General features: G+C 41.8%; 2 protein-coding genes across 6 annotated transcripts in view; both read left to right on the top strand.

Moving 5' to 3' along the window:
- Window positions 1-55: 55 nt before the first annotated feature.
- INPP5K (inositol polyphosphate-5-phosphatase K) lies at window positions 56-14,887 on the top strand. 4 transcript variants are annotated; one of them, XM_015880455.2, is made up of 14 exons: window positions 62-237; window positions 2,193-2,520; window positions 2,691-2,798; window positions 3,078-3,186; window positions 5,190-5,306; window positions 5,576-5,748; window positions 6,616-6,727; window positions 7,238-7,347; window positions 7,925-7,951; window positions 9,407-9,599; window positions 9,836-9,973; window positions 10,251-10,334; window positions 11,539-11,643; window positions 12,204-14,887. In XM_015880455.2, the coding sequence occupies exons 2-14, from the start codon at window positions 2,246-2,248 to the stop codon at window positions 12,300-12,302; spliced, it is 1,650 nt and encodes a 549-aa protein (XP_015735941.1). In that variant the 5' UTR covers window positions 62-237; window positions 2,193-2,245; the 3' UTR covers window positions 12,303-14,887. The 4 variants fall into 4 exon arrangements, with proteins under 4 accessions (XP_015735943.1, XP_015735944.1, XP_015735941.1 ...); XM_015880457.1 differs by lacking the exon at window positions 2,193-2,520 and having other exon boundaries at window positions 56-237; XM_015880456.2 differs by lacking the exon at window positions 7,925-7,951.
- A 4,617-nt stretch (window positions 14,888-19,504) lies between these two features.
- MYO1C (myosin IC) overlaps window positions 19,505-22,643 on the top strand; it is a 49,763-nt gene continuing 46,624 nt past the window's right edge. Inside the window, exon 1 of one of the 2 annotated variants that reach the window (XM_032448479.1) lies at window positions 19,505-19,632. The gene's annotated coding sequence lies outside the window, so the exon portion shown is untranslated. The remainder of the gene's footprint in view (window positions 19,633-22,643) is intronic. The other variant, XM_015880446.2, reaches the window with a different exon arrangement.

The raw sequence follows: 22,643 nt of genomic DNA, 5'->3' as shown, positions 1-22,643 counted from the left end.
CGTTGTTGGTCCTCCCGGCCGCTAGGGGGCGCTCTGGCTCAGCCCTTCCCCATTGCGCAGCCCAATAGGAGCCGGGCGGAGCGCTGAGGCGGCGGAGGCCCCGCTCCGGGCCGGGGGAGGCCGGCAGGTTCCCGGTGCCCCTCGGAGCGCTTCCACAGCGGATCCCCGTTGATCAGCGGCAGGAATGGACTCGGTGCAGCGTTCTTCGGTTCAGCGAGACTCTGTGAGAGAACTGAGGTGAGAGCTATGGGTTGGGGGTTGTGCTGCGAGGCTGTGTGTCCGGAGTGAGGCTTTTTCGGGTGAAAAGTAGTTCAATCTTGACTTAATTACCTCAGAATTAGCGAATTGTGCTTCTTAATTGAGAGTTACGGGACTCGGCGGGGTTAAGCGATCACATGAAATACAGCAGGAAAGCTGATTTTCTGATTTGAAAGCGGTGGGGATGGAACGGGCTGTGAGGGGGGAAGGCGGGGTACCCCCTATAAGGGAATGGTGTGAGGAGAGCTTTGATATCTCTATTGCTTTGATATCTCTATTGCTTTGATATCTCTATTGCTTTGATGATGACTTGTGGTGGCTAAAGTTCTGCTGTAAGGGTATTGAGAGAGTGCTGAGGTGCTGGAACTGCACCCAGAGAGGCTCAGCATCCCTGGAGGTGTTCAAGACCAGCTTAAATGGAGCCCTGGGCAGCCTGCAGTAGTACCTGTGTACTCTGTAGAGACCCTGCATGAAGCAGAGTGTTGGAACTTGATGATCCCTTCCAACATTGCCCCATCTGTTGTACTGTGTCCAGGTGTGGAGCCCTCAGTACAAAAAAGACATGGAGATTTTGGGAAGGGTCCAGAGGAGGGACAGGAAGATGATCAGGGGCTGGAGCACCTCCCCTATGAGGACAGGCTGAGGGAGTTGGGCTTGTTCAGCCTGGAGAAGAGAAGGTTGCGGGGTGACCTCATTGCAGCCTTTCAATACCTGAAGGGAACCTGTAACCAGGAGGGGAGTAAACTCTTGGAAAGGGCTGACAATAGCAGGACACGGGGAAATGGTTTGAAGTTAAAAGAGGGAAGATTTAGGTTGGATGTGAGGGGGAAGTTCTTCACTAGGAGAGTGGTGAGGCCCTGGAACAGGCTGCACAGGGAGGTTGTGGATGCCCCGTCCTTGGAGGTGTTCAAGGCCAGGTTGGACGGGGCCATGGGCAACCTGATATAGTAAAGGTGTATGTTTGGTGGCCCTGCCAGGCAGGGGATTGGAACTACATGATCCTTGAGGTCCCTTCCAACCCGGGTCATTCTGTGATTCTTATTCCCAGTGTGGGTGCTGGACTAGTGGCTTAAGTGTTAATTCAGTTTTGTTTCCTCAGATAATTGAAGAAATTAACAGAGTTCCCCAGTGGTGCGTCTCTGTGACAGCAGGATGAGCTCTGCAGCACACTGAGCTTTTATTTCCCACGAGGAATTTGTTCTAGAACAGCTTTTGGCTGATTGCAGTGGATAAAGGGAACCTGTTGCTGAGAGGAATTGTAGATCATTGGCTCAGTCAGGGATGAGAGGCCACTTTCAGCTCTTCCACCTACACTGTGTGTCACTGAGCATGAAGTCAATTGGGATATAAAAATACTGCTCTAATAAGGGCTGTCATACTGCAATTCATTTTTTAACCTTCTAGCAGTGCTTGTGGGGTCCTTTAAGGTAGATGGAAAACTAGCATCTTAGTATATATGTATGTATGTATTTATTAAGATTGATTTATAACAAAGCTGATAGTAAAGTGAACTCCTTTTTGAGAGCTCTGATGATAGAAATGACCATTTTATTGCAAACAAAACCAGATTATGGCTGTTTTTGGTGGTAGTTGAGAGGAGCAGCAGCTTTGCTTACTTTTAGTTGGAAGTGTTTGCTCGATACTTGGAAGCTGGAGATTATGTTTGCCCTAACCTGCGGGTGAAGGCACGTGATTGATTCAAACCAACAACAAGTTCTTTTAAATCTTGAGCTTATAGAATTAACCACATTAAATCTATTAGGAGGAAACAATTGAGTGTGTGAGCCGGGATGTGGCTGCAGCTTTTGTAACCAGCCATTGAGTGTGTTGATAATGCTACAGCGCCGCATCTGCATTTCTCCTCCTGCTTTAGAAGAATGCTGAATTTCACAGAATTGATCAGAAAGAGCCTCAGCCTTCTGTTTCCTTTATAGCGAGGATCTGAATGGACTCGACCTTCAGAGCTTAGTTACTTTCTATTGACCAAATGGCATCCTTTGGTAGCGAAGATGCCTTTCAGGACTCAGCAGCCCTTTCCCTGCATGATTTAGAAAGTCTACATGCCTTCCGCAGCCGTTCTGCAAGTATCAGCAGTGCTGGGTCCAGCGGCCGCCTGCAGCTCCGGCAGCGCGTAGCCCAGCTGATGGCTTGTGTGGAGGACATCAGCTCTGATGATGAGATTCACGAGGAGGTGTCTCGCACTCTAGATGAAGCTTTCCTTATCTGGGGGAAAAAGATAAAGGACAAGTGGCGAGAATTCAGGTTACGTTCCCTCGAGTTGGTCGTCTTGGTGATTTATGCTTTATGTTGGTTTGAATGCTAGTTGATATATACATTTCTTCTCTATCAATAGAAATTCTGTGGGGAAATCATACTCTTCTGTTTGCTTTTCAGTTTTAGCATTGGTTTTCTGTGATGTTGTTTGTTTGTAGACTACATTTAGTGACCTGGAACGTGGGCACAGCTTCTCCACCTCCTGATGTCACCAGTTTACTTCAGCTCGATTCACAGAGCCCAGCTATGGACATGTATGTTATAGGGTAAGTAAATGTTAAAGAACTTATGGTGAGAGTTTACTGCACGACTAAGTTTCTGCAGCAGAATTACTGACTTAGAAGAGAGATGCTTTATAGCAAGACAATCTTCCCTCCTTTCTGTTGTTCCATGACAAAATATAGCATACCTATCTTTTAAACACATCAAATATCGCTGTTTCCTTTGTTGGCACGAAGAGCACATTCATTTTGATACGCGTGTTATCCAAAATTCAGCATGTTGTAAAGAAGTCAGTGCAGGAAGAGTAACCTCGATGTATTCAGCTTGCAGGAAGTGAACTCCAGAATCACCAATTTTCTGTCCGACTTGGCATTTGATGATCCATGGAGCATTTTCTTCATGTCTGTGCTGTCTCCATTGGGATATATCAAGGTAATTCTTATGTCTCTTAACTATCACAGCAGTGAAAGAAAATGTTTCCCTTGGTTTCATTTATCTATTTTTGTTCCTCAAACTCATTCTTATCCATAGAAGTCGATGATGTCTTTTTGCAGGTATCAGTCATATCCGTAGGTGCATGAATGTTAGAAATGTTACTCTAACAAACTCATGTTTTCCTGGTTTATTCACAAAGGCATTTTAAAAGAGGTCTCTTTTAGCAATAATCACGTCTCTAATTTTAGCAGCGAAAATTGGACTTAGTTTTTCATTTCTCATTTGGAACAGTTGGGCAGCTTTGATGCTTTTGCAGGTCAGCTATTCAAATACACTGGCAGTGTCCGGTTTAATTGCTGTAGAAGCATGTGATGAGTACAAAAACAGTCATAATGAGAATCCATTCTCAAGGGGCAGAGAAGTGAAGGTTGCTTACGATCAACAGCACATTTCTTGTGGCCCCAATATCTCTGTCTCTCTCTTATCTGTAGAATGTTTTTTTGCTCTGTGCAATATTGAGGAAGAGTATTGAGATGCTTCTAGTAGTCTGCTTAGTACCTGCCTTCACTGCAAGTATCCCAAGCAGTGGCAGTGATTTTCATTAAGATTAGTAGGTTTTCTTCTTTTTCTTCTTTCCCCAACCTGCTTGCAGGTGAAAATTGATTGCATACATGTAGAAACAGGATTTTAACAAGTGTACAGATAATTCTGAAGGATTTACTTCAACTAAATCTAGAATATTATACAGTAGTTTAAATAACGAGGATTTTTGATAAAGCCCCAGATCAGTGTAAGATCAGCTGAAGTGCTGATGTTTTAGTTATGTGAACAAGAAGTGTAGGAGGATGTTCTGAATACCTCTAATACAGATCAAAACCCTTTGAATGGTTTACTGATTTTTTTGAATCAAGCATTATTTTAGGGTGATTTTGCTGTGATTATTATATTATATTTGCATGCTAATCAGACTCAGTAGTTATTCAGATCTTTTAACTGTAATCAAACAAAACAAAGGACCCATTGGGAATAATAAAAAGAAAAGAAAGCATCGTTCACTGTAGCATAAATCACTGCTGATAACCTTTCCAAAGCTGATGTTCAGGCCTTGTGCGCAGTTGAAAAGAATTCCCAGTGGCATGCGTGGTTGGTTTTGAATTTTAATTTGTGAATGCAGCACTTTGGACACACTAATGCTGCCACCTAATGGTTTTCAGCAGGACAGGATTAGTCCTAATAATGAGAGGTGATCTAGGTCGTGGTCGTGTCTCCCATGTTGCTGGCAGGCCAGTTCAAAGCCAAGCAGGCAGTTAGACGAGCTTATGCTGGGACTCATCTGGAAGTGAGCTGATTTAGAGAGGAGTGGTTACCTGTTTTATAATGGTTTGTTGGTCCTGAGGAGTGTTCAGGGACAAACACAGCAAATAAACATTGAGCTTTGGAAAACAGGAGCTGAGTTTGAGGACAAGATCTCTCCTTTAAAGGGGCTGAAAGATTTCATATCTCGTGTACATAATTATGTGAAGGAGAAGAATGATTATACCCTATGTCTGATTGGATGCAAATATTTTTGCTACCTAGTAACTGTGATTCATCATTTCAGTATTATATGGTTAGTATTTCATTGGGTTCAAGGACAATACAAATAAATGGTAGCATGGATTCAGAAGTCACTGAGCAGCATAGATGGGGAGGCAAAGTATGAAGGAACTCTGTAGTAAACTTTAGGCACAGTTGACAAACTTCTAAAGGTCTGTTGTTGGTCTTAAGATCAGTTTTTACTGTAATTTAGTCTTTCTCCTAAGTTCAGCCAATACAGAATTGAACTGCAATTAATATATTTCAACACCTTTAGTTTCAATTGTGTCATTATCATTAAAGCAAATACTTAAACTGAGTTCTGTGTCTCCTGCCAGGACTATCATAAGGTTAAAGTTTATGGATTTTTAACCATCAGCTCCATTAGACTGCCTGCTAGAATGACCATTCTGTATCTTTCACAGCTCTCCTCCATCCGCATGCAGGGATTACTGCTGCTGATCTTTGTGAAACATGCCCATCTTCCTTTCATACGGGATGTTCATACCCACTACACACGCACGGGCCTATATGGATACTGGGTAAAGAATATTCAGTAATTAATTTCATTGGTTACTTGTGCTTATGGTGCTTTGTACCTCTGAAGTGTTTGGTGGTTTGAATCTGATGTGTAGCACAGACCATAATATTTCTCCAGTTTATTACTGATATACAACACCTTACGTAGAAAGAAACTGTATTCATTTAAATAGAAATAGCAGGATTTGAAACTTTATACGTGGTGTTTACAGTTGCGTTTGCAGGTGGTGACTGTAATTGTGGACAATGTTGTTAATCTTCTGTGTCCCAGGGAAACAAAGGAGGAGTCACCGTTCGGATGTCCCTCTATGGTCACACAGTTTGTTTCATAAACTGCCATTTGCCAGCACACATGGAGAACACGGAGCAGCGACTGGATGACTTTGAAAAAATTCTGGAGATGCAGTTTGAAGAAGAGAATATTCCAAATACATTGGATCACGAGTGAGTCGTTCTGACAGGATTCTGTCTGCGTCAGTTCTGTTTTTATCTGCTAGAAGTGCCTATCTAGGACAGACACGTAATAGCACTTTAATTGTTAATGAGTTCATTAAAATCAGGCAAACATGCATGAAACACGAGTTCAAAAATCATTAGCTTTCCTCTCCTAGTACGAGTGTTTGATAATTCTGTTTCATTTTCTCTATATTGCCCATGGGTAGGTATCATAACACCTTGTGTCATCATGTAAGGAGAAAGTACTAATGTTAAGTTACAGTTTTGTTTCTGTGATATCAAACATGGAACACCAGCCCCTGGACTAAACAACAGCAGTGGGGATTTCCTAAGAGATCTTAGTTTATTTGAATAGACACTTTTCCTGTTGTCTAAAGCACTGCTGATGGTACACTGCAGTGCTACATAAAAACTGCTTTTATTCCTAATAGCTGCCGAATCCCTGCTTGGTATCCCTGCTTTCCCAAGGTGCTCTAGATTAACGTTACCAAGGAGTGAATAGGTCACAAGTTTTGTTACTTATTTTACTTGCTGTGAAAATTAAATTCTAAATCTGCTTCTAATAGATATGTAAGTCGTTAGGATGCTTGGGATAAGTTAATATGTGGGCAGTAATGAGCAAGCAGCAGGAATGCAAAAGGCTTAATTGACTGTTTCAATTCTTGAAATTTCTTGTTTATCTGGCTGTACCTCTGTAAGCTTATCTATAACTTAATGTTTGTGTTTGTGCTGTTCAGATTAAGTAATCTAAGTGATTTGAGCACCTAATTAGCATTATGGTTTATGTTCTGTTGAATTCTTCCCTTATGAGTTAATGAATTCCTACAAATCTTCTGTGGTTGGTTGCTTGTTTAGTGTTCTCTTCTGGTTTGGAGATCTCAACTTCCGAATAGCAGATTATGGCATTCATTTTGTCCGAGAGTCAATAAACAACAAGCGATACAATCTGCTGTGGGAGAAGGACCAGGTATGTTGTCTTAATTGTTGTGTTTTTATTATTACGGTTAAATGGATACAAATACAACACAGTAATTAACATTAGCTCTCAAGTTTCTAATTTCTATTTAAAAAGATGAACTCTGAGTAGTCATGAAGTGAAATGGTTCTACCGCCAGTTCATTCTCAGTCATAAGCCTCAATTAACTGCAAACTTATTATGCTTTTAATTTCCTACTCCTAATTTCCTGTTTGGCTGAGTTTTTTTTTCTTATCTTCATGGCCCGTGAATTGTTCTTCATGTTAACTTCTCCTTTCTTCTGCTCCCAAGAATTATCTTTAAGGGACTCTTATTCTGGAATGAAAAACAGATCATGTCAAGGGTTCTGGCAGTAACAAATTGACACTTCTGGATTTACTTTTCCAAACATGTTGTACTGACTGAGATGTTCAGCTCTTGGAAAACGTTTTCTCAGTTTCTTTTCAAATAACTTTTTGGGCTCTGATTTTTAATGATAGCTTTAAAATTTTGTTTCTGCAGTTAAATATGGCAAAAAAGAAGGAAGCATTTCTTCAGGACTTCATAGAGGGTCCTCTGCAGTTTAAACCCACCTACAAGTTTGACCTGCATTCAGATGTGTATGATACAAGGTAAAAGCACACAAAGATGCGTTCAGACACGGAGTATTAGAATGAATGAAGTGCTTCAGTCATGATAACCTTGCTAAGCAAGCCTGAATTTCATGACTATGCTGATTAACTGAAGCTACTGAGCTATTTTGTTTGGCTCATTCAGTGGGCAAATGTGAAACGCTTCTAAAGAAGCCCAAATCTGATGATCACGTGAGGGAAGCAGGAGTGAATCCTTTTTGGAAAGACGAGATTAACAGGGCAAACTAGTACTCAGTTATGCAGTTTTTGTTTGTTTTCTTGAATGTTAGAAGCACCCTTTGGTTATCAAAAAATAAACAAAAGGGGAAGAATAATAATCTACTTTTTTTTCTTTTCCTTCTCTGCTTAAGCATTTCACTTATTATTGTTGGCATTTGAAAATAAATGCAAACGGGTCTTTATAAATAATTCTGAGTTGGAAAATGGACTATTTAAAGTTTCCATAGTACTCGGTACTTATGTTTGTTGTTAAATATTAGCCTTGTGTTTCAACAGAAGGGATAAGTTCCTGTCCAAACAGAGGGTTTTCTGTACTGACATATTTCTTTATTTCCAGAGAGCAGAAGTCCCTGTTTTGGTTTAAGTAAGAAGATAACCTTCTGGATTTCATAGATTTGTAAATATTTCAGAATCAAAACAATGCTCCTTCTGAGTTTTTGATTTGATTTTAATGAAATATTTGAAAATCAGATGGTAGCTGATTTTCTGCAGGGATTTTCTCAACCTGTCTGAAGGCCGTAGCGTTGTCTGCTCTGCTGTTGCGTGTAACCTTGAGAATTCATTCATTTGGACTTGGGCATGAACTGTTTATTTGAGGAAGAAGAAGAAGAATGCTTATGCATACTGTGTGCGTTCTGCTATTGCTAGCAGAGATATTCTGGTTGGACAAAGAGGTGGACAAAGAGTTAACACAGTGAGTGTGTTAACTTGAGCTGTTCTTCTGGTACTTTCTTGCACAGCAGAGCAGACATACGGCATCTCATAAAGATTTCTGTCGGTTTGTTTAATTACTGGAGTGACTGGGTATAGCCTCTCAGTCATTTAAAATCTTGCCACCTTTTAAAGGTGAGTCAGACTTCTTATATGAGAAGGGTTTAAAAAAGAAGTGTGTTGAATATTGAACCAAATGGTATTTCCATTTTATGATGATTTCCATATTTGAAGATATTAAACTGACAGTTGTCCTTACACATCCTGCTCATTAACTCTTATAATTCAATCCAGTCCATTCTAATTCCTCTTCCATAGGGTATGATCTTTTCTCCATTTCAATTTGAAGTGATACATCCATACAGAGAGTTGCTGTTAAGTCTTCCACTACAGAGAGAACTGCGAAAGGCTCATGTCTTCTGTTGTTATTGATATGGTACAAAAGGAAACTCTGAATTATGATTGCAGTTTGATGTATATTACAGTTACAGGCACAATTTTATTAGTTATGGGATTTTTCCAGCCTCTTGTAATGGGACAGCAATAGCTTGGAGACTTGAAATGCAGTGTGGTACAGGTTAGAGGAACTTTAAATATAATACTGCACTGTCATGTATGGTTAATGTCAGGTACCTAAAATTTGTCCAGTTCTGGTTGTTAAATTGTTCTCAAAAATTCTGAATAATTTCAAATATAATTCAGACTTTTCCTACTTCTTTAAAGTTATGCCCTTTTCTTCAGAATGACTTTATAGCTGAACCTTAGGGCAGTCATTGTATCATGTCAGTGTTCTTGCATGTTCCCAGGGAGTCTCTTAGGAGAAAGTATCATTTCCTGTATGGAACTGACTAACCCACTGGAATGCTCTTCTCCCCTTCATTTTACTCCTCTCTTAGTCCTCTGAAACTTATCTCCTGTATGTGGAGTTGCATTCAAATTGAAGAATTGTTAGTTGTAAAGCATGTCAAACAGAGCTGTAAAATGAAGCCTGGATATGATTGCCTTCTTATATTAATACTCAACTGACAGTCTTCCCGACTATGAGTAGATGTAGCTTTTGGCAGCTGCTTTTTCTTCTCATTTCACTTTTGTACTCTCATTTCTGCAGTGAGAAGAAAAGGAAGCCTGCATGGACTGATAGAATTCTTTGGAGAGTGAAAAATCTCTGCCAGCGTGCATCCAGAGAAGATGATTTATCTGAAGAAGAACAGGCCATTTCTGTTACATTAAATAACTATATCAGTCACATGAGCTATGGCATCAGTGACCACAAACCCGTTACAGGAACTTTTGGGATTGAGGTGCTGTCCCTTTTTTTGGTTGTTGTTGTTTTCAAGTTTAAATCTTCCCTTGCGTGAGCTGTTTCCTACCCTTTGCAGGTTCTGGTCTCTGCAACTAAAGTGAAGGCAGCAAATTGCTATCAAGCTATTCCTATTCAGCTAAGAGTACCACAGCAGACGTGGCAGAGAATAACTTGAAAGGAATGACTGAAAGGCAGACAGGCTTGGCTGACTGTAAATTTGCTTTTCTTGTCTAGTTGAAGCCTCTTCTATCAGATCCTTTGGTTACACTGAGTCCCGAGGGTGAGTGGAGTGCAGAACATGATGTTCTCATCAGCTATTCTGCAGTGCCTGGATTCCCCAGCAGTGCTTGGGACTGGATTGGGCTCTTCAAGGTAACGTTACAACATTGTGACTCTTTAATGAAGATGATGAATATGATTGGAGAAAGTAGTTGGTATCATCTTTTGGCACAGAACATTGTGGGAAACTCTCAAAATAATAGCCACGTGTCCTTAATTGCCGATAGTTCTGTAAGCAAGAGTTTGGTTGCCTGTCATAGATGAATGTAGACTTTTTCCCCCTCTTCAAATTATCTGCTAAGTTAACGTCATGCATCTTTCTGTTTTCTGTTTCCTTCAGAAGGCTGATGGTTTGTATCTTCCTTTGCAGGTGACTTTCAAGCATGCGAATGACTACATTACTTATGCTTGGGTAGAAGATGATGAAGTTTCTTCTAATGAAGACAGTAAACAAGTAATTAAATTCCTTTCTAATGCAGTTTCTGTCAGAGCAGTGTTCAAGGGTCTTTTTGTTCCATATCCCTCTCTTCAGGATTTTCTCCTCTTCCTTTCTGGTCAAACATATTGAAGTACTGTTTAAAATATCTCTTAATTCTTCATAATATTGAGGTAGTCCAGCATCTGTTCTCAGATGTGCTCTTACCATTTACAGTAACTGATGAAAATAATGATCCCTGTAGTAGCTTTTAATTATATTACATACTACTACCATGTTATTTTTTGGTCTATTTCTCCCACTGAAATAAGTAACTGACCTTTTTTTCATTTGTCTTTTCAAAGTTTCTTAATGGATCTTAAATATTTACCATATGATTTTTTTTATTACGATGTTAAGTACCTAATTCAACAGACACCATTAGTTCCAGGAATCTAACAGAGCTACTGATCAGTGTTTCTTAGACTTCTCTCTGTTTTGGCTTCTGAGTGCTTTGGCCCTTGTTTAAAAGCTAATATAGTAGCTTTCTAGTTATGATTCCAAAAGTGATTTAAACAACAAGTAGTAAACAAACACCCAAACATATTTGGAATACAAAGGACCTGTTTCCACTGGTATTTTTCCATACAAATAGGAATGTAATTTTTAAGTCACAATCAGCCTCCGATAATGGAAAGCAGATATTTCTCATTAGAGGTTGTACAGGTTAACGATCAAGTTTACAACAAGAGCCCAAATTGTCTTGTATTTGAATTACTATTCTGACTCTCAAAATTTCTCTCATGTCTTGTACATTACAAAGCTTAAAAATATGAGCACTGTAAATGTTAGATTAGCAGAATACTGTGGGCTGCAGTTCGGGAACCATATGCCTTTAAGATGCTACAAACTGAGGTGGCAGCATTGCTCTTGTTCATGTAACTCCTTATTGCCACAGGGAGGCAGGTCATCTCCTTCAGTGCTGCTTGTATGGCTTTGTCCCTTCTCTTACAACAACTCTGGCTTTCTCCTTTCTTGCTGAGCCAAGGCAGCTTGCTAACATGGTGAATGATATTCCCTTCCTAAGTTTTCAAATAGTTTCAGAGTTATTTGTCCTTTTTGGCTTATGTTTTACTTATAAATACTAAAATCTTGTAGTGTCCTGAAAGGCAGAGACTGCTTTTTGAAAGTTTCTTTCTCTGTTGAAGTTTCACGTTGCCTCTGTTCTTATTCTTGTTGACAGGTTTACATGAGTGCTGCAGAAATACCTGATATGGGAGGAGAATTTTTGCTTTGTTATTACAGCAATAATTTGCAGTCGATAGTTGGTATCAGCCAACCTTTTCAGGTAATATATTTGAAAGAATTGCCAAAGTTGTTTCATTTGTGCATAATTTCCCATGCTGCTGTGGTTGTGCTAATGTGTCATACAGCCATTGAAATGGAAGTTCTGCATGGTTGTTGGATGAGGCAGACTGAGAAGGCTGTGACATTATTACCCAAGGGGATATGCTAATAGAAGTAGCTGGGCTTGCTGGTAAATCTCAGGGGTACTGCTCATGTTTTATTCTATATACTGATAAGAAACTTAAGGGAGTCTGATGTTTCAACTCTCTCTGAGCTTAAGAACTGCCACAGACTCTGCAGCATGGCTGTGGATGTACGTGGATAAACAAACTACATAAGAAACAAAAGCATTTAGGTTACCTTTCCCTTTTCATGATGCTTTTATATGTTAAATGTTCTTGTTTTTTAACCACATTTTTAAAATTTCATCATTTCTGCCTATGTGCATCACTTCTAATTATCTTAGTTTCTAGCAAGTATGTAGGATGTATTATATGACAATGTATTGATGTTAAGAAGCGCTGTGTTAACCTGTTGTTTTAACTATTGTTTTTCTTCTAGATTCAGCCAAACAGAACAGTAATAGGAAAGGATCTGGCCCAGGAAGAGAACTCTTGGATGCAAAAACCTGACAATCTAGAATCTCATAATGAGTTCTGAAGTCAGAAGGGACGTGTAGTGGTCCTGATTCAGGAGTCAAATGATTCTTAATGTCTTAATGATTATAAGCTTTTACTCTTAGAAGATGGAGTAATACAGTGCAAATAAGACAGGTAGGGCTGTTTGGAAACTGTATGACCTCATAGAAGAAAATTAATTGTGGATGCAGATATTTTTACTGTTACAGTGAAAGTAACTCTTGCAGTGAATAGGAACTGTAAAAATAGCACCTAGAGAATGCTGTGTGATTTAAGATGTTTTTAATCCAATGCTTATCTTAAGCAAGCTGCATTCTACAATAGGTTTTTAGGCCTATTCCTTTTCATTTTTGTAGAGGATATTTTATTTACGATATAATATATTCCCTAAGCTATAACTGCTTAATCACTGATTTCCAATGTTTGAGTTGAAATGAAGTTATTTAAAAGTTATTTATTAGATACAGCTAGCTAGTTTATTTTAAAATTTTTATTTGACTTTTAAATGTAAACTAATTACCTTTTGGGAAACACATGTGGTAACAAGTCATACAACAACTCAGTATTTGGAGGACGTACATTTGTCTTCTGTAGCAGATCCCCCTTCTTTATGCCTTTACTGGGGTTTTTCACTTTTTCCACACTGAGGAAAACACACAAAACACACTTTTTGTGTTGGGTTGTTTGTGAGGGGGCAGTTCTGCTTTTACTAAGTAGTTCAGCAATTTGCCCATTCCTTTCCTCCCTCTGATTTACAAAGGTAATGCAAAGATATTTTATAGTTGTCCCTGCCTCAGGGTTAACAGGTTCCCAAAACTTCTGAAAGAAACTGCTTCAGCTGAGAAGTGCTTTAGCACTTCACTATGAGCAAATCATAGTTTGTGAAGCACTTGTTGGCAAAGAACTGCTGAACATCATACTAACCCTGCCTCTTCTCTGCTGTCACATGATTAGAAAGCTAAAGTCATATTTTGATACTACTATGATGCACTTTTGCGGCTCATGCTGCAGAGGTTACATGAATTATAAATGGGAAATTTCAGTGGAATGAGTTCTTCCTTATGGCATAACCTGTGCTGACAAAAATTGTTCAATTCCAAATGATAGCAGTCAGGCTGCAAAATTGGTGTTCATCTTGGTGCTTAGACATGAATGTATCTTGTGCACTTAAAGGGGAAATAGAATGAAAAAGACCAACTACTTTTAACAACCTGAAGAGCGGTTTTTGTTTGTTGATGAGGAAATGGGGATCTTTGGAAAGGATAGGAGGGGCACCAACATTCCACAGAACCTCAGAGCACCTGTTAGTCTCATTTTCTGGGTACACAGCTTTGAGCTACCTGCAGTGCGTGGTAAGTACAGGTAGCTGCTCATCACTGCCTTGTTAGTTATGGGTGGAAAAGAGGAAATTCAATTCAAAAGGAACAGTGAAGCAAAGGATGCTGGTGTGTGTATTTTGGAGTATTGCTTCAGAACTGAATGGATGCTAATTTATGCTCTTTCTTAAAAAGCCTTAGTTCTTTTTGTTAAGACTCTTTTTGAGGGAAAAAAAAACAAAACACCTTGATGTGAAAATTCTTTTGCAATTATTTCTGATATTCACTGTTTGAAATCTGCTATCCCAGTCTTTGTGTGGTGTGGAAGCTGGAAGATGAGTAAAGGTGATAGATTGCTGTAGTTTGGGTTTTAAGAGCACTTAACCTCTGTAGATTTTAGTTGCATCTCTGTGTAATGCTTGGTACTGGAAGCTATTTCCAGTTGCAAGAATGAAGGCAGGTTCAGAAGATACTGTGTTCATTGCATGGATTAAAACTGCCCTGAGGTTTACAGTTTGTACATTCCTGTTACACTTTGGAACAATGTTAGAAACCATGTTCACATCTGTAGCAGATCTAAAAGAATTTGTTTTGCACAAAATCTTTCAAATATGTGATTTTCATGGCAATTACAGCATCAGACAAATCCCTACCGAAGTGCAAGTAAGATGCAGGTTTCGAGTTGATACTCTGTTTCTGATTTCTTTCTTGTGTAACCATAAAACCAAGACTCTATGCAAGGAGAACCCCATGGAGAGCTCAAAGAACTGTGGTCTTTGAATTCCAGACCGCAGCTGGTGATTTATTGTGGACCAAGATCCAATTTCTTCTAATCAGGGTGCATCTGCCATTCATGAGCAGCACAGAGGTGGAGCCATGCAGCCGCTTTACGTGGGCGAGAAACCCAAGCTCCTTAATGTTGTATGAGAGCTGGTAACTCTCTGTCACTGGAGAGAGAAGCTGCATTTTGTAAACTAATCCTTTGCACCACAGGACTTGACTGAAAATGCCCACAGCTGCTGTGATTGAATCTCCTTGTGTGTTAGTAGGATGCTGCACAGAGCTGCTCACTTCCTTCTCAAGTATTGTGCACACAGTAGCAGTTTTGTTTACTACTGTTACCTCTGGTAGCATTTCAGATTATTCCATGATCTGTAATGATGCAATTTCTAGCAAAACTTATCTTTTTTAAAAGCACCTTTGATTGGATGTTGTGACCACTGGAAATGTTTTTATACTCATGTGTTTTCTTCTTATGTACAACTAAAATAAATCCTGGCAGTGAAATGTTCTACGTGGCCTCAATTAATTTGAGAACAAAGTCATTGGTTTGGGTGGGGAGAATAAATTCCATGCGTGGTAATCCTTCTCCGAGATATTTTGGTGATGTTTTATGTTAATGTACAGTAGTACTTTGGTGATATATCCAGTAGGGCTTTGGGCTGAAAAAGAAGGCCAAAGACAAATACTGTCCTTGTTTGTATGAGTGCAACTCGTGGTTATAGCTATGGATTTATGCTTGTAGATAGAGGGGCAAGATGGAAACAGCTTTAGCCTTGTAATGGGAGGCAGTGAAATACAGGGGATGTTCAGTCTTGTCCCATATGGATGCCTGTGTTAGCAGTGATTCTTTGCAGAATTGTGATCAAACTGCTGCATCTGTTGGGGAGAGTTGTTGAAAGTAAGTTGCATGTTTGTTTCCACAGTTTCTCTTATTATATAGTCTCATGGGAGAGGCCAATGAGGAGTGGAATGAATGATAGTTGAGAGTAACACAGTGATAGACAAAAGTTGAAGTGCTGCATAACATCCATTCCATTATTCTTCATATTTCAACATTTGTATCTTTAATGTAAAATCGTAATCTAATAATTTCCATCCAGGGATAACTGTTTGTAACTCCTTGCTGGGAGAATCTATTTTAAAATGTCTACCAAGGAACATTGCTCAGCATAGTCTTATTTAACATCATGATTTGTAGCTCCCCTCAGGATACGCAGTGTATCACTGCACACAGATAGTAGAACAGCTCAGAGTAAACAGGAAATATTTCGAAGATGTCTTGCGTGTTTGTTAGACCCTAAAAATACACATTGATAAAGACTATTGTTTCTCCTACCACGACTTCCTTCTCTGCTCTTGGACGCTAAGTGACACTCGGATGAACTTGTCTTAATGTACTGTGGTTGAAAGGCCAACTGAACAAAGCTCAGATTCGGCTTTCCTTGAGAGAGGAAATGATACCCTTTCTGAGAACTGCATTTCTAACCAGTATTTCCAGTGGGTTTTTTTTTTCCAGTCCTTGGCTGGAGGGATCTGCTATTGGGAAGTGATGGAAATTCCTTTGTAACATCATGATATTGAGATCATTGAAACTCGCTGGTGCCCATCAAAGCAGGAGCACCAATATTACCGAGCTTTATAACTCATACATTAAGCTGATATGTTTCCTTATGCCTCTTTTTTTTCTTCATGCTTATCTTGAAAGAGAATGGAGAAAAAGATTTTTTGGAAAGGTGGAGGTGTTTGAGGTCAATTTTCTATTTGTACAGCTTTCTTTCATCTTATTCTTTAACTCTTTTCTTCAGTGGCAAACTCAAACATTAGAGAGTTGTGTGTCATACAAGTAAGCTATTCTTTATGTGGCTGCTTTATTTAATCTAGGCAGTGGCACTCAGCACCCAATTAATCTGTACCATATACATTGTGTTTCATTACTCTGGAAACTGAGCTTTTGGGGGAGTTATTCAGAGTTTGTTCAATAACTTCAGGTTAAGAAAGACAACATACAAGTGCACGCATCCTACCTCACATTATAATGGAATTGTCTTCTTCCTCTCACAAGGTCACAGCAATTAAGAAAATGAGAACATCTCATACATGCAATGTAGAAAGTAGCAAGAGAAACCCGTGTGGGAGCGTTTGGAACACAGGCTGGAAGAATCACTGGAGGGAAAAGAGTGAAGAGAGAGCAAGTATGAGATCTTGGAACGCAAATTGGTGAGAGGAAATGAGGGCTACAGGGACAGTTCAGAAAGGAACTTGCATCACAAGAAGGAAAATGTAGTAAATATTTTAGCACCCTAACCATAAATTGATCAAGATTGAAAGTTATCAGTTACAGACATTAGACATAGTTTTAAAGTGCAGCTCTTGGCCTTGGCAGAAACCTCTCTGTGTTCCTCCTTTCCCTTTTCTATATATTTTTTCTGTCCTTTTCTGCTACATCTGCCCTTTTTTAGGTCTCGTTCTCCCTTGTAGCCAACTCCTGGGTGTTTTTGGTTTGTTTTTATACAGAATTCTGGCATCTGTGTCTCAATTCCAGTTAAACAACCTTCATGTCCTAGTCCATTAATCTTTGCAATGTCTCCATGCATGAAGGGTAGATAAGATAGACAAGGTATTGCTCCATGTTTCTGAGAACAGAGCAGTTCTGTTTGGGGAAGAGATGCCGGCTTTCTTTTTTAATGCGATAAAATCATTTTTTCAGTGGAACTTCATATTGGAAAATAAATGGTCCAGGAAATGATTTTTGGACTGGGCCAATCTCCTGTATAACAGCAAAGACCAGTGAAAGAATGATTCCAGATATGAAAGGCAGAGCAGCGACAGGCCATTTCTTTTGAGTAAGTTCTTTGTTGTGTCTGTTCTTGGAGTATCCTCTGGGATTCATCCAGAGAGCTGAAAACTCAAGTTTGGCTCTCCAGAAAAGACAGAAGGAATTGTCCCATAATAGCAAGATTTGAAATACCTCGTGTCTAAACCAGTGTTTCATTCTCTGTTGTCATTGCCAGCATGTCTGCATCTGGGAGGGATTGTGGGTGGATACATCTAGATGCTACATTAATGAATGATGCAGCTGTGTTAAAGAGCTGCGATTGTACTTAAAACAGCATTTACCAGCTTATTTTTGTCATATTTGCAGTGGGGTTTTTCATATAGTGACATGCAAGCTGATTGCCTTTGTCCCACTTAGTGACTCGAGGATTCAAATGATAATGATTTCATTCCAGAGTAATTTGAAGAACTTCCTGTAGTTACCATGGGAGCAATCGGTATTTGCTATCTCCTTTAAACCGAGCATCTTAGGGCTGAAGATGAAGGATCTTTTTCTCCATGAGATCTCTTGGTACAATGATAAAGTTCACCATATTGTTGTTTCATACCTATGAATTGGCACCCGCAGCAGCTTGGCTTCCCTGAGTCACTGGGACAGAGCTGGAACATAACAAAGTTTAGGGCAACGAGCGTGAACATAAATTCATGTTTCTTGGAACTGTCTCTGCACATTGTAACTAGTGGAAACGAGTCTTGAACTTAATTGTTTCAGCTCACACCTACACTTAGTATAAATACAGAGCTTCACCTCTTCCTCTCAAAACAGGGCTCCGAACCAAAGGCTGCAGCTAGTTGAGGTTTTCTTCCTACTAACTTGGAAAGATGGAACTGCAAATTGAATGTATTCCTACAGGAGAGATCATCCGTGTGGTCGGTCGCAACGGAGAATGCAAGACTGTAAGCCTGATTTTTTTTGTTCTCTGCTCCCTTTTTGTGTGGTCAGTTGTGTGCTGAACAACTTAATAACGTGGGCCTGAACTGAGAAATACTAATGGAGGAGGGGGGAAAAAGCTGGTTTTCAGGAGTGTTTGATGCTCTGTAGTATTGGCTGTCCGTGTTGCTGGGTTCCATTGCTGGGCTGTTGGTAAAAGCTTCATTTCCTGCACTCAAAAAGACTGATTCTGGTTAATAATGCCACTTATTGTGCTTTCTTTGAGGTGGACAGCCAATCATTTATACTTGAATGCAACCGTATTTGTGTCTCTTGGTCAGAAGTACTTCTAAAGTGCTTAATAAGTCTTCAGTTCTGGTGGCAGATCAGAGCAGAGCCAGCACAGACTGAAGTACACATCAGTGCATATCGCTCCTGTTTCCGAGCATTGTCTTCCTAGTAAGTAATCTGAAACTTGATCTGAAAATTAGCTGAGACATTTACTGTGCACATCACACAGTTTGTAGGTATGTTTCTCGCTTCAGAAAGACCTGAGAGCTCTGCCTTGTTGGAAGGAGAGATGGCAGCAATTCTGCTATTCTTTGGCTTCCAGTAACTAGTCCAGAATGGCACTCGCTGACATGCACTGACTATAGAGGACACTGGCTGGGCTGACTTGTCAATCCCAGAGGGAGCTGTTTCTTTCAGCCTCACTCTGAATAACGCCAGGATCCTGGGGGAGACATCGTAGAGAGAACAGCTATTAGTTCAGCTTTCTGAAAAGCCTTTCAAACTCATTAGCAGTCCATAAAACTGTAATTTGCTACGCTGAGAACGGCCGCTCAGTGTTTAAATACCGTTGGTGCTGCAAAGTGCCTTCCCATGCACTGTGCTTTAATACAAAGGGAAGCTCGTAGCTGGAGATGCTTTGGACTGTTGCAGAACGGGTTGTGCAGAGCTCTGCTGCTTCAGCTCAGGGTGCTTCACCCTGATATGAAATTCTATGCATCCTGAGCAGGCCCAAAGGTGCCGTTGCTGCACCGAGCTGACGGTGGTTCTTGCCTTTGCTCCAGAGCTGAGCTCGCCCTTTGGCCTTATCACAAAGGTGGGCTCTTGGTGCTTCCCCCCATGCAGCCAGAGCTGGGCAGGGGACGGTACAGAGCATCGGCATCAGGGATTTGTACCTGCCGTGCACCTGGACGAGACAGGTGCTGCTGTCGCTCTAAGCAACATGAACGCGAGTCGATGCGGGAGCAAAGCTCACGTGCGGGATGCCGCCGTCCCGAACAACGTCATCGGCTCGAGCCGGCTCGTGCCTCGTGCGGAGCTGCCGGGGAGGGCGGAGGTGCCGGGGGGAGCCGCGACTGCCGGCAGGTGAGGGCGGGGGCAGGGCCGCAGCCTCCCCGCCCGGCCCGCACTCCGCATGCCCGGCGCTCGGACATGCTCACTAGCGGCGCGGCGCGGGCTCCCGGGGGCAGTCGGTGCCGGAGCGCTGGAGGAGCCGCCGCAGGGCCCCGAGCGGAGACGGCGGGGGGAGCGGAGCGCAGGTGAGTGCGGCTGGGGGGGGATGAGAGGACGGCGGGGCCGGGGCCGGAGCACGAGGGCCGGGGATCGCCGCCCCGTGCTGGGGCTCGGCCACATGGAGCGCAGCGCTGCCTGCGGGACGTGTAGAGGGGGGAGCCGGGACGGCGGCGGTTCCGTCCTTTCCCCGAAGTCAGCGGCGTTCCCGGAAACTCAGCGTTTCCACGGTGGAAACAAACGATCCTTTCAGGGCAGCTGGTATCTTGGCTGCTGCATGGCGCGTCTCCGGCAACACGGAGCAACCCCCGCCCTCCCGTAACGCTACTAAACGCGCTCCGGGGACGCTTGTCTAACTCCGTCCCTACCTAACTCTGTCCCTGCCTAACTAACTAACTAACTCCGTCCCGAAGCGCCGAGCCGCCCGCCGGGTTGCGGGGCCGCATGTTGCGGGCAGCCGGAGCCGGCTGTCACTGGGGTCCCGCCTCGTTCTAATCAAATCAGTGAGTTTCTGTATGTAGAGAACTTATTTTCCGTGTTTTTGCTCTGCTGTGCACTCGGTGCTACGTTCTGCTGCCGATAATTCTTCCTTGTTTGCCAGAGGCGGTACAGGTGCCTAAAAGCACTTCCTTCATGGAGCTCGGTATTTTTGGTCATCTTTTATAGTTGGAGTTGTTCTTAAGGACCGCGGTTTCTCCAGTTTACTCCACGTGTCTGTGATCCCCCTCAGGTTGAAGGGTCACCCATCTGTTGTGTTACTTCATGCCGTTTTTTCCCCTTTTCTAATATGCCTGGGGTTGATTGCTGTAATGCACAGTGGGGAGTTAGGGAAGAAATCAGACCCTTTGCTGAATGGATTTCTTATTCCGGTAGCTTGAATTTTCCAAGTAACTCAGTTCGATCTGCATCCTTACGTTTATAGGGGTGACTTAGGAAGGAAAAAATGGTTCTGAGATACAAGATGCGATAGGACGAGAAGGAGTGGCCTGATGTTGTGCCAGGGAAGATTCAGGTTGTGTATTAGGAAAAGCTGCTCCAAAGGAGCAGTGCTGCAGTGGCACAGCTGCCCAGGGAGGTGGGGAAGGCTGTGTTGCTGGAGGTGTTCCAGATCCATGTAGACTGAGGGCTGTGGGCAGTGAGCAGCATTGGTGGTCAGTGAAAAGTTGGACTCGATGATCTTAGATATCTTTTCCAACCTGAACGATTCTATGATAGAGACCATCCTGGGAATTATTCTCTCTTCATTGCTGGAGGTGGAAGGCTTCTCCAGAACTTGTTGCAGATGACAGCTGCTTTATTCCAGCAAGTGACAAGTGAGAAAATTTGCTTGGTTGGTGGGACAAACCCTGCCATGAAACAGAACCACATCTTAGAGCAAGCTGCAATAAAGGCGTTTTACTTTCATCTCATTTTGGAGCAATAGGCAATTACCAGCTGTCAGCACTTTTTAAAGCTCTTTTAGAAACTGCCTAGGGCTTAGAGAACTGATGAGTTCTTAATTTTCACAATAGGGCCTGGCATGTCAGCCTCTGTCGTGACGCTTAGGGACGGATGTTCAGTTTTGATAGTGGATCCTGTCTTTTAGGGAGGGCCTGTGTGAGTGTAAATCTTGTCTTCTGTTCCTCCTGACAGTGGCCTATGGACTGCAAGGTTACATGCATGCTACCCTAATTTATCCTAGCATAAAGGACAGATCTTTCCTCAAAAAACCAAACCAACAAAAAACCCAAGCCATACCTCTGAGTCATAATGTACCAAGGGAGTGGGAGATCCCTTGTGACTCAGGAGTCAGTGTGCAATTTCTGTTCTTTGTTGTCTTGCACAACTGACAGCCGAGAAACCTACGTGGCTGAAGACTCCTATGATGTATCTTCAGATTTTATAGTGCGCTTAAGAGCAACAGGGTGAGTTCTGACCAGATCATTCAAGTCATATAGGAGACTCTTTTTAACGCTTGATCAAAGCCTACTGGTGGAAGGGTGGTAAAAAAGAAGTGGGGGCCAAGAAAGCTTAAATCAAATATAGTGAGGCTTAAACTCCTTGTCAAGGTAAAATAGTCTTTTCCTAGCAGTAGGCAAGCCTTAGGAGCTGTTAATCATTTGCAGTATCGCATTGCTTATGGCATGTAGCCTTACTGTGGTGCAAGCACTATGCTTTTTAGGAACTATACAGATTCCTCCTTCCACTCTTTGTTTTTTAAAGGCAGCCTGCACCAAATGGATGAGAAATGATCTGCAGCAGCTGGCTGTGGCCACAAAGCAATGTATAAGCCACCACTCTCCTGTGTTTTGCTGCTGTGCCCCCTCCTGCAGCCACGTGCTCTCACCTGATGCTTTTGAACAGTTCCAGCATGCGAAGTGTTGAGGATCAGTGGGCTTAGAGCATTCTTCCTCACAGTTTGAAGGAGTAATGGGTGTGTGCTGTTCACTGGGTGCTTTCTGACAACTAATGTCTTCTGTAGAATGTGTTTGTACTTGGAAAACATAGCGTGGTATTGGTGCTGCAGAGGAAGAGATGAAGAGAAGCTGAAAGTGCAGCACGTCTCCCTAAGGTTGGTGTGTCCCGCTGCCCCTGTAAGTGATGCAAGTGAAACTAAGCCACTTCTCCTTTCATACAGGCTGAAGAGCCATATATAGATATATAAATAGAAATGTGTATGTGTATATTGTTAAATTAGTGCTGTGGGAAGAAGCACCGTGGAGGAGTTTCCTGGCTGAGCACATTGTGTGAGCACGTGGATGTGGTGACGCAGGAAGGAATGGCTGGGACTGGGGGTGGCGGTGGTGCTTTGTGCTGGCATCCAGCGACTGCAATTATAGCATGGATTTGTCTTCTGTCAAGGGTTCTGCTGCGTTTGATTCTCATCCCATTAGAAGCAACTCATGAGTAATATGTGGTTGGTTTTGACTAGGGTTGCTATCCCTGACTTTGATTAGGGGCCATATATCTAACCTTCTATCATTATTCCTAGCGGATGAGGTTTGCTTGGGTTGCCTTTCTGTGTGATTAAACACAGATATTCTTTCTGCCTGAGGGAGCC

The sequence above is a fragment of the Coturnix japonica genome, chromosome 19 (assembly GCF_001577835.2).
Source record: "Coturnix japonica isolate 7356 chromosome 19, Coturnix japonica 2.1, whole genome shotgun sequence".
Classification (NCBI taxonomy): Eukaryota; Metazoa; Chordata; class Aves; order Galliformes; family Phasianidae; genus Coturnix; species Coturnix japonica.
Note: the sequence above shows the minus strand (reverse complement) of the source record. Positions and strands in the feature narration are given on the sequence as shown.

What these genes read in the sequence shown, in the direction of transcription:
- INPP5K (XM_015880455.2), top strand. Translation starts at nt 2,246, where the DNA reads ATGGCATCCTTTGGTAGCGAAGATGCCTTTCAGGACTCAGCAGCCCTT. An exon ending in ATGGACATGTATGTTATAGG is followed by an intron (nt 2,799 to 3,077) that starts GTAAGTAAATGT and finishes CGATGTATTCAG; the next exon opens with CTTGCAGGAAGTGAACTCCA. An exon ending in CTCCATTGGGATATATCAAG is followed by an intron (nt 3,187 to 5,189) that starts GTAATTCTTATG and finishes TATCTTTCACAG; the next exon opens with CTCTCCTCCATCCGCATGCA.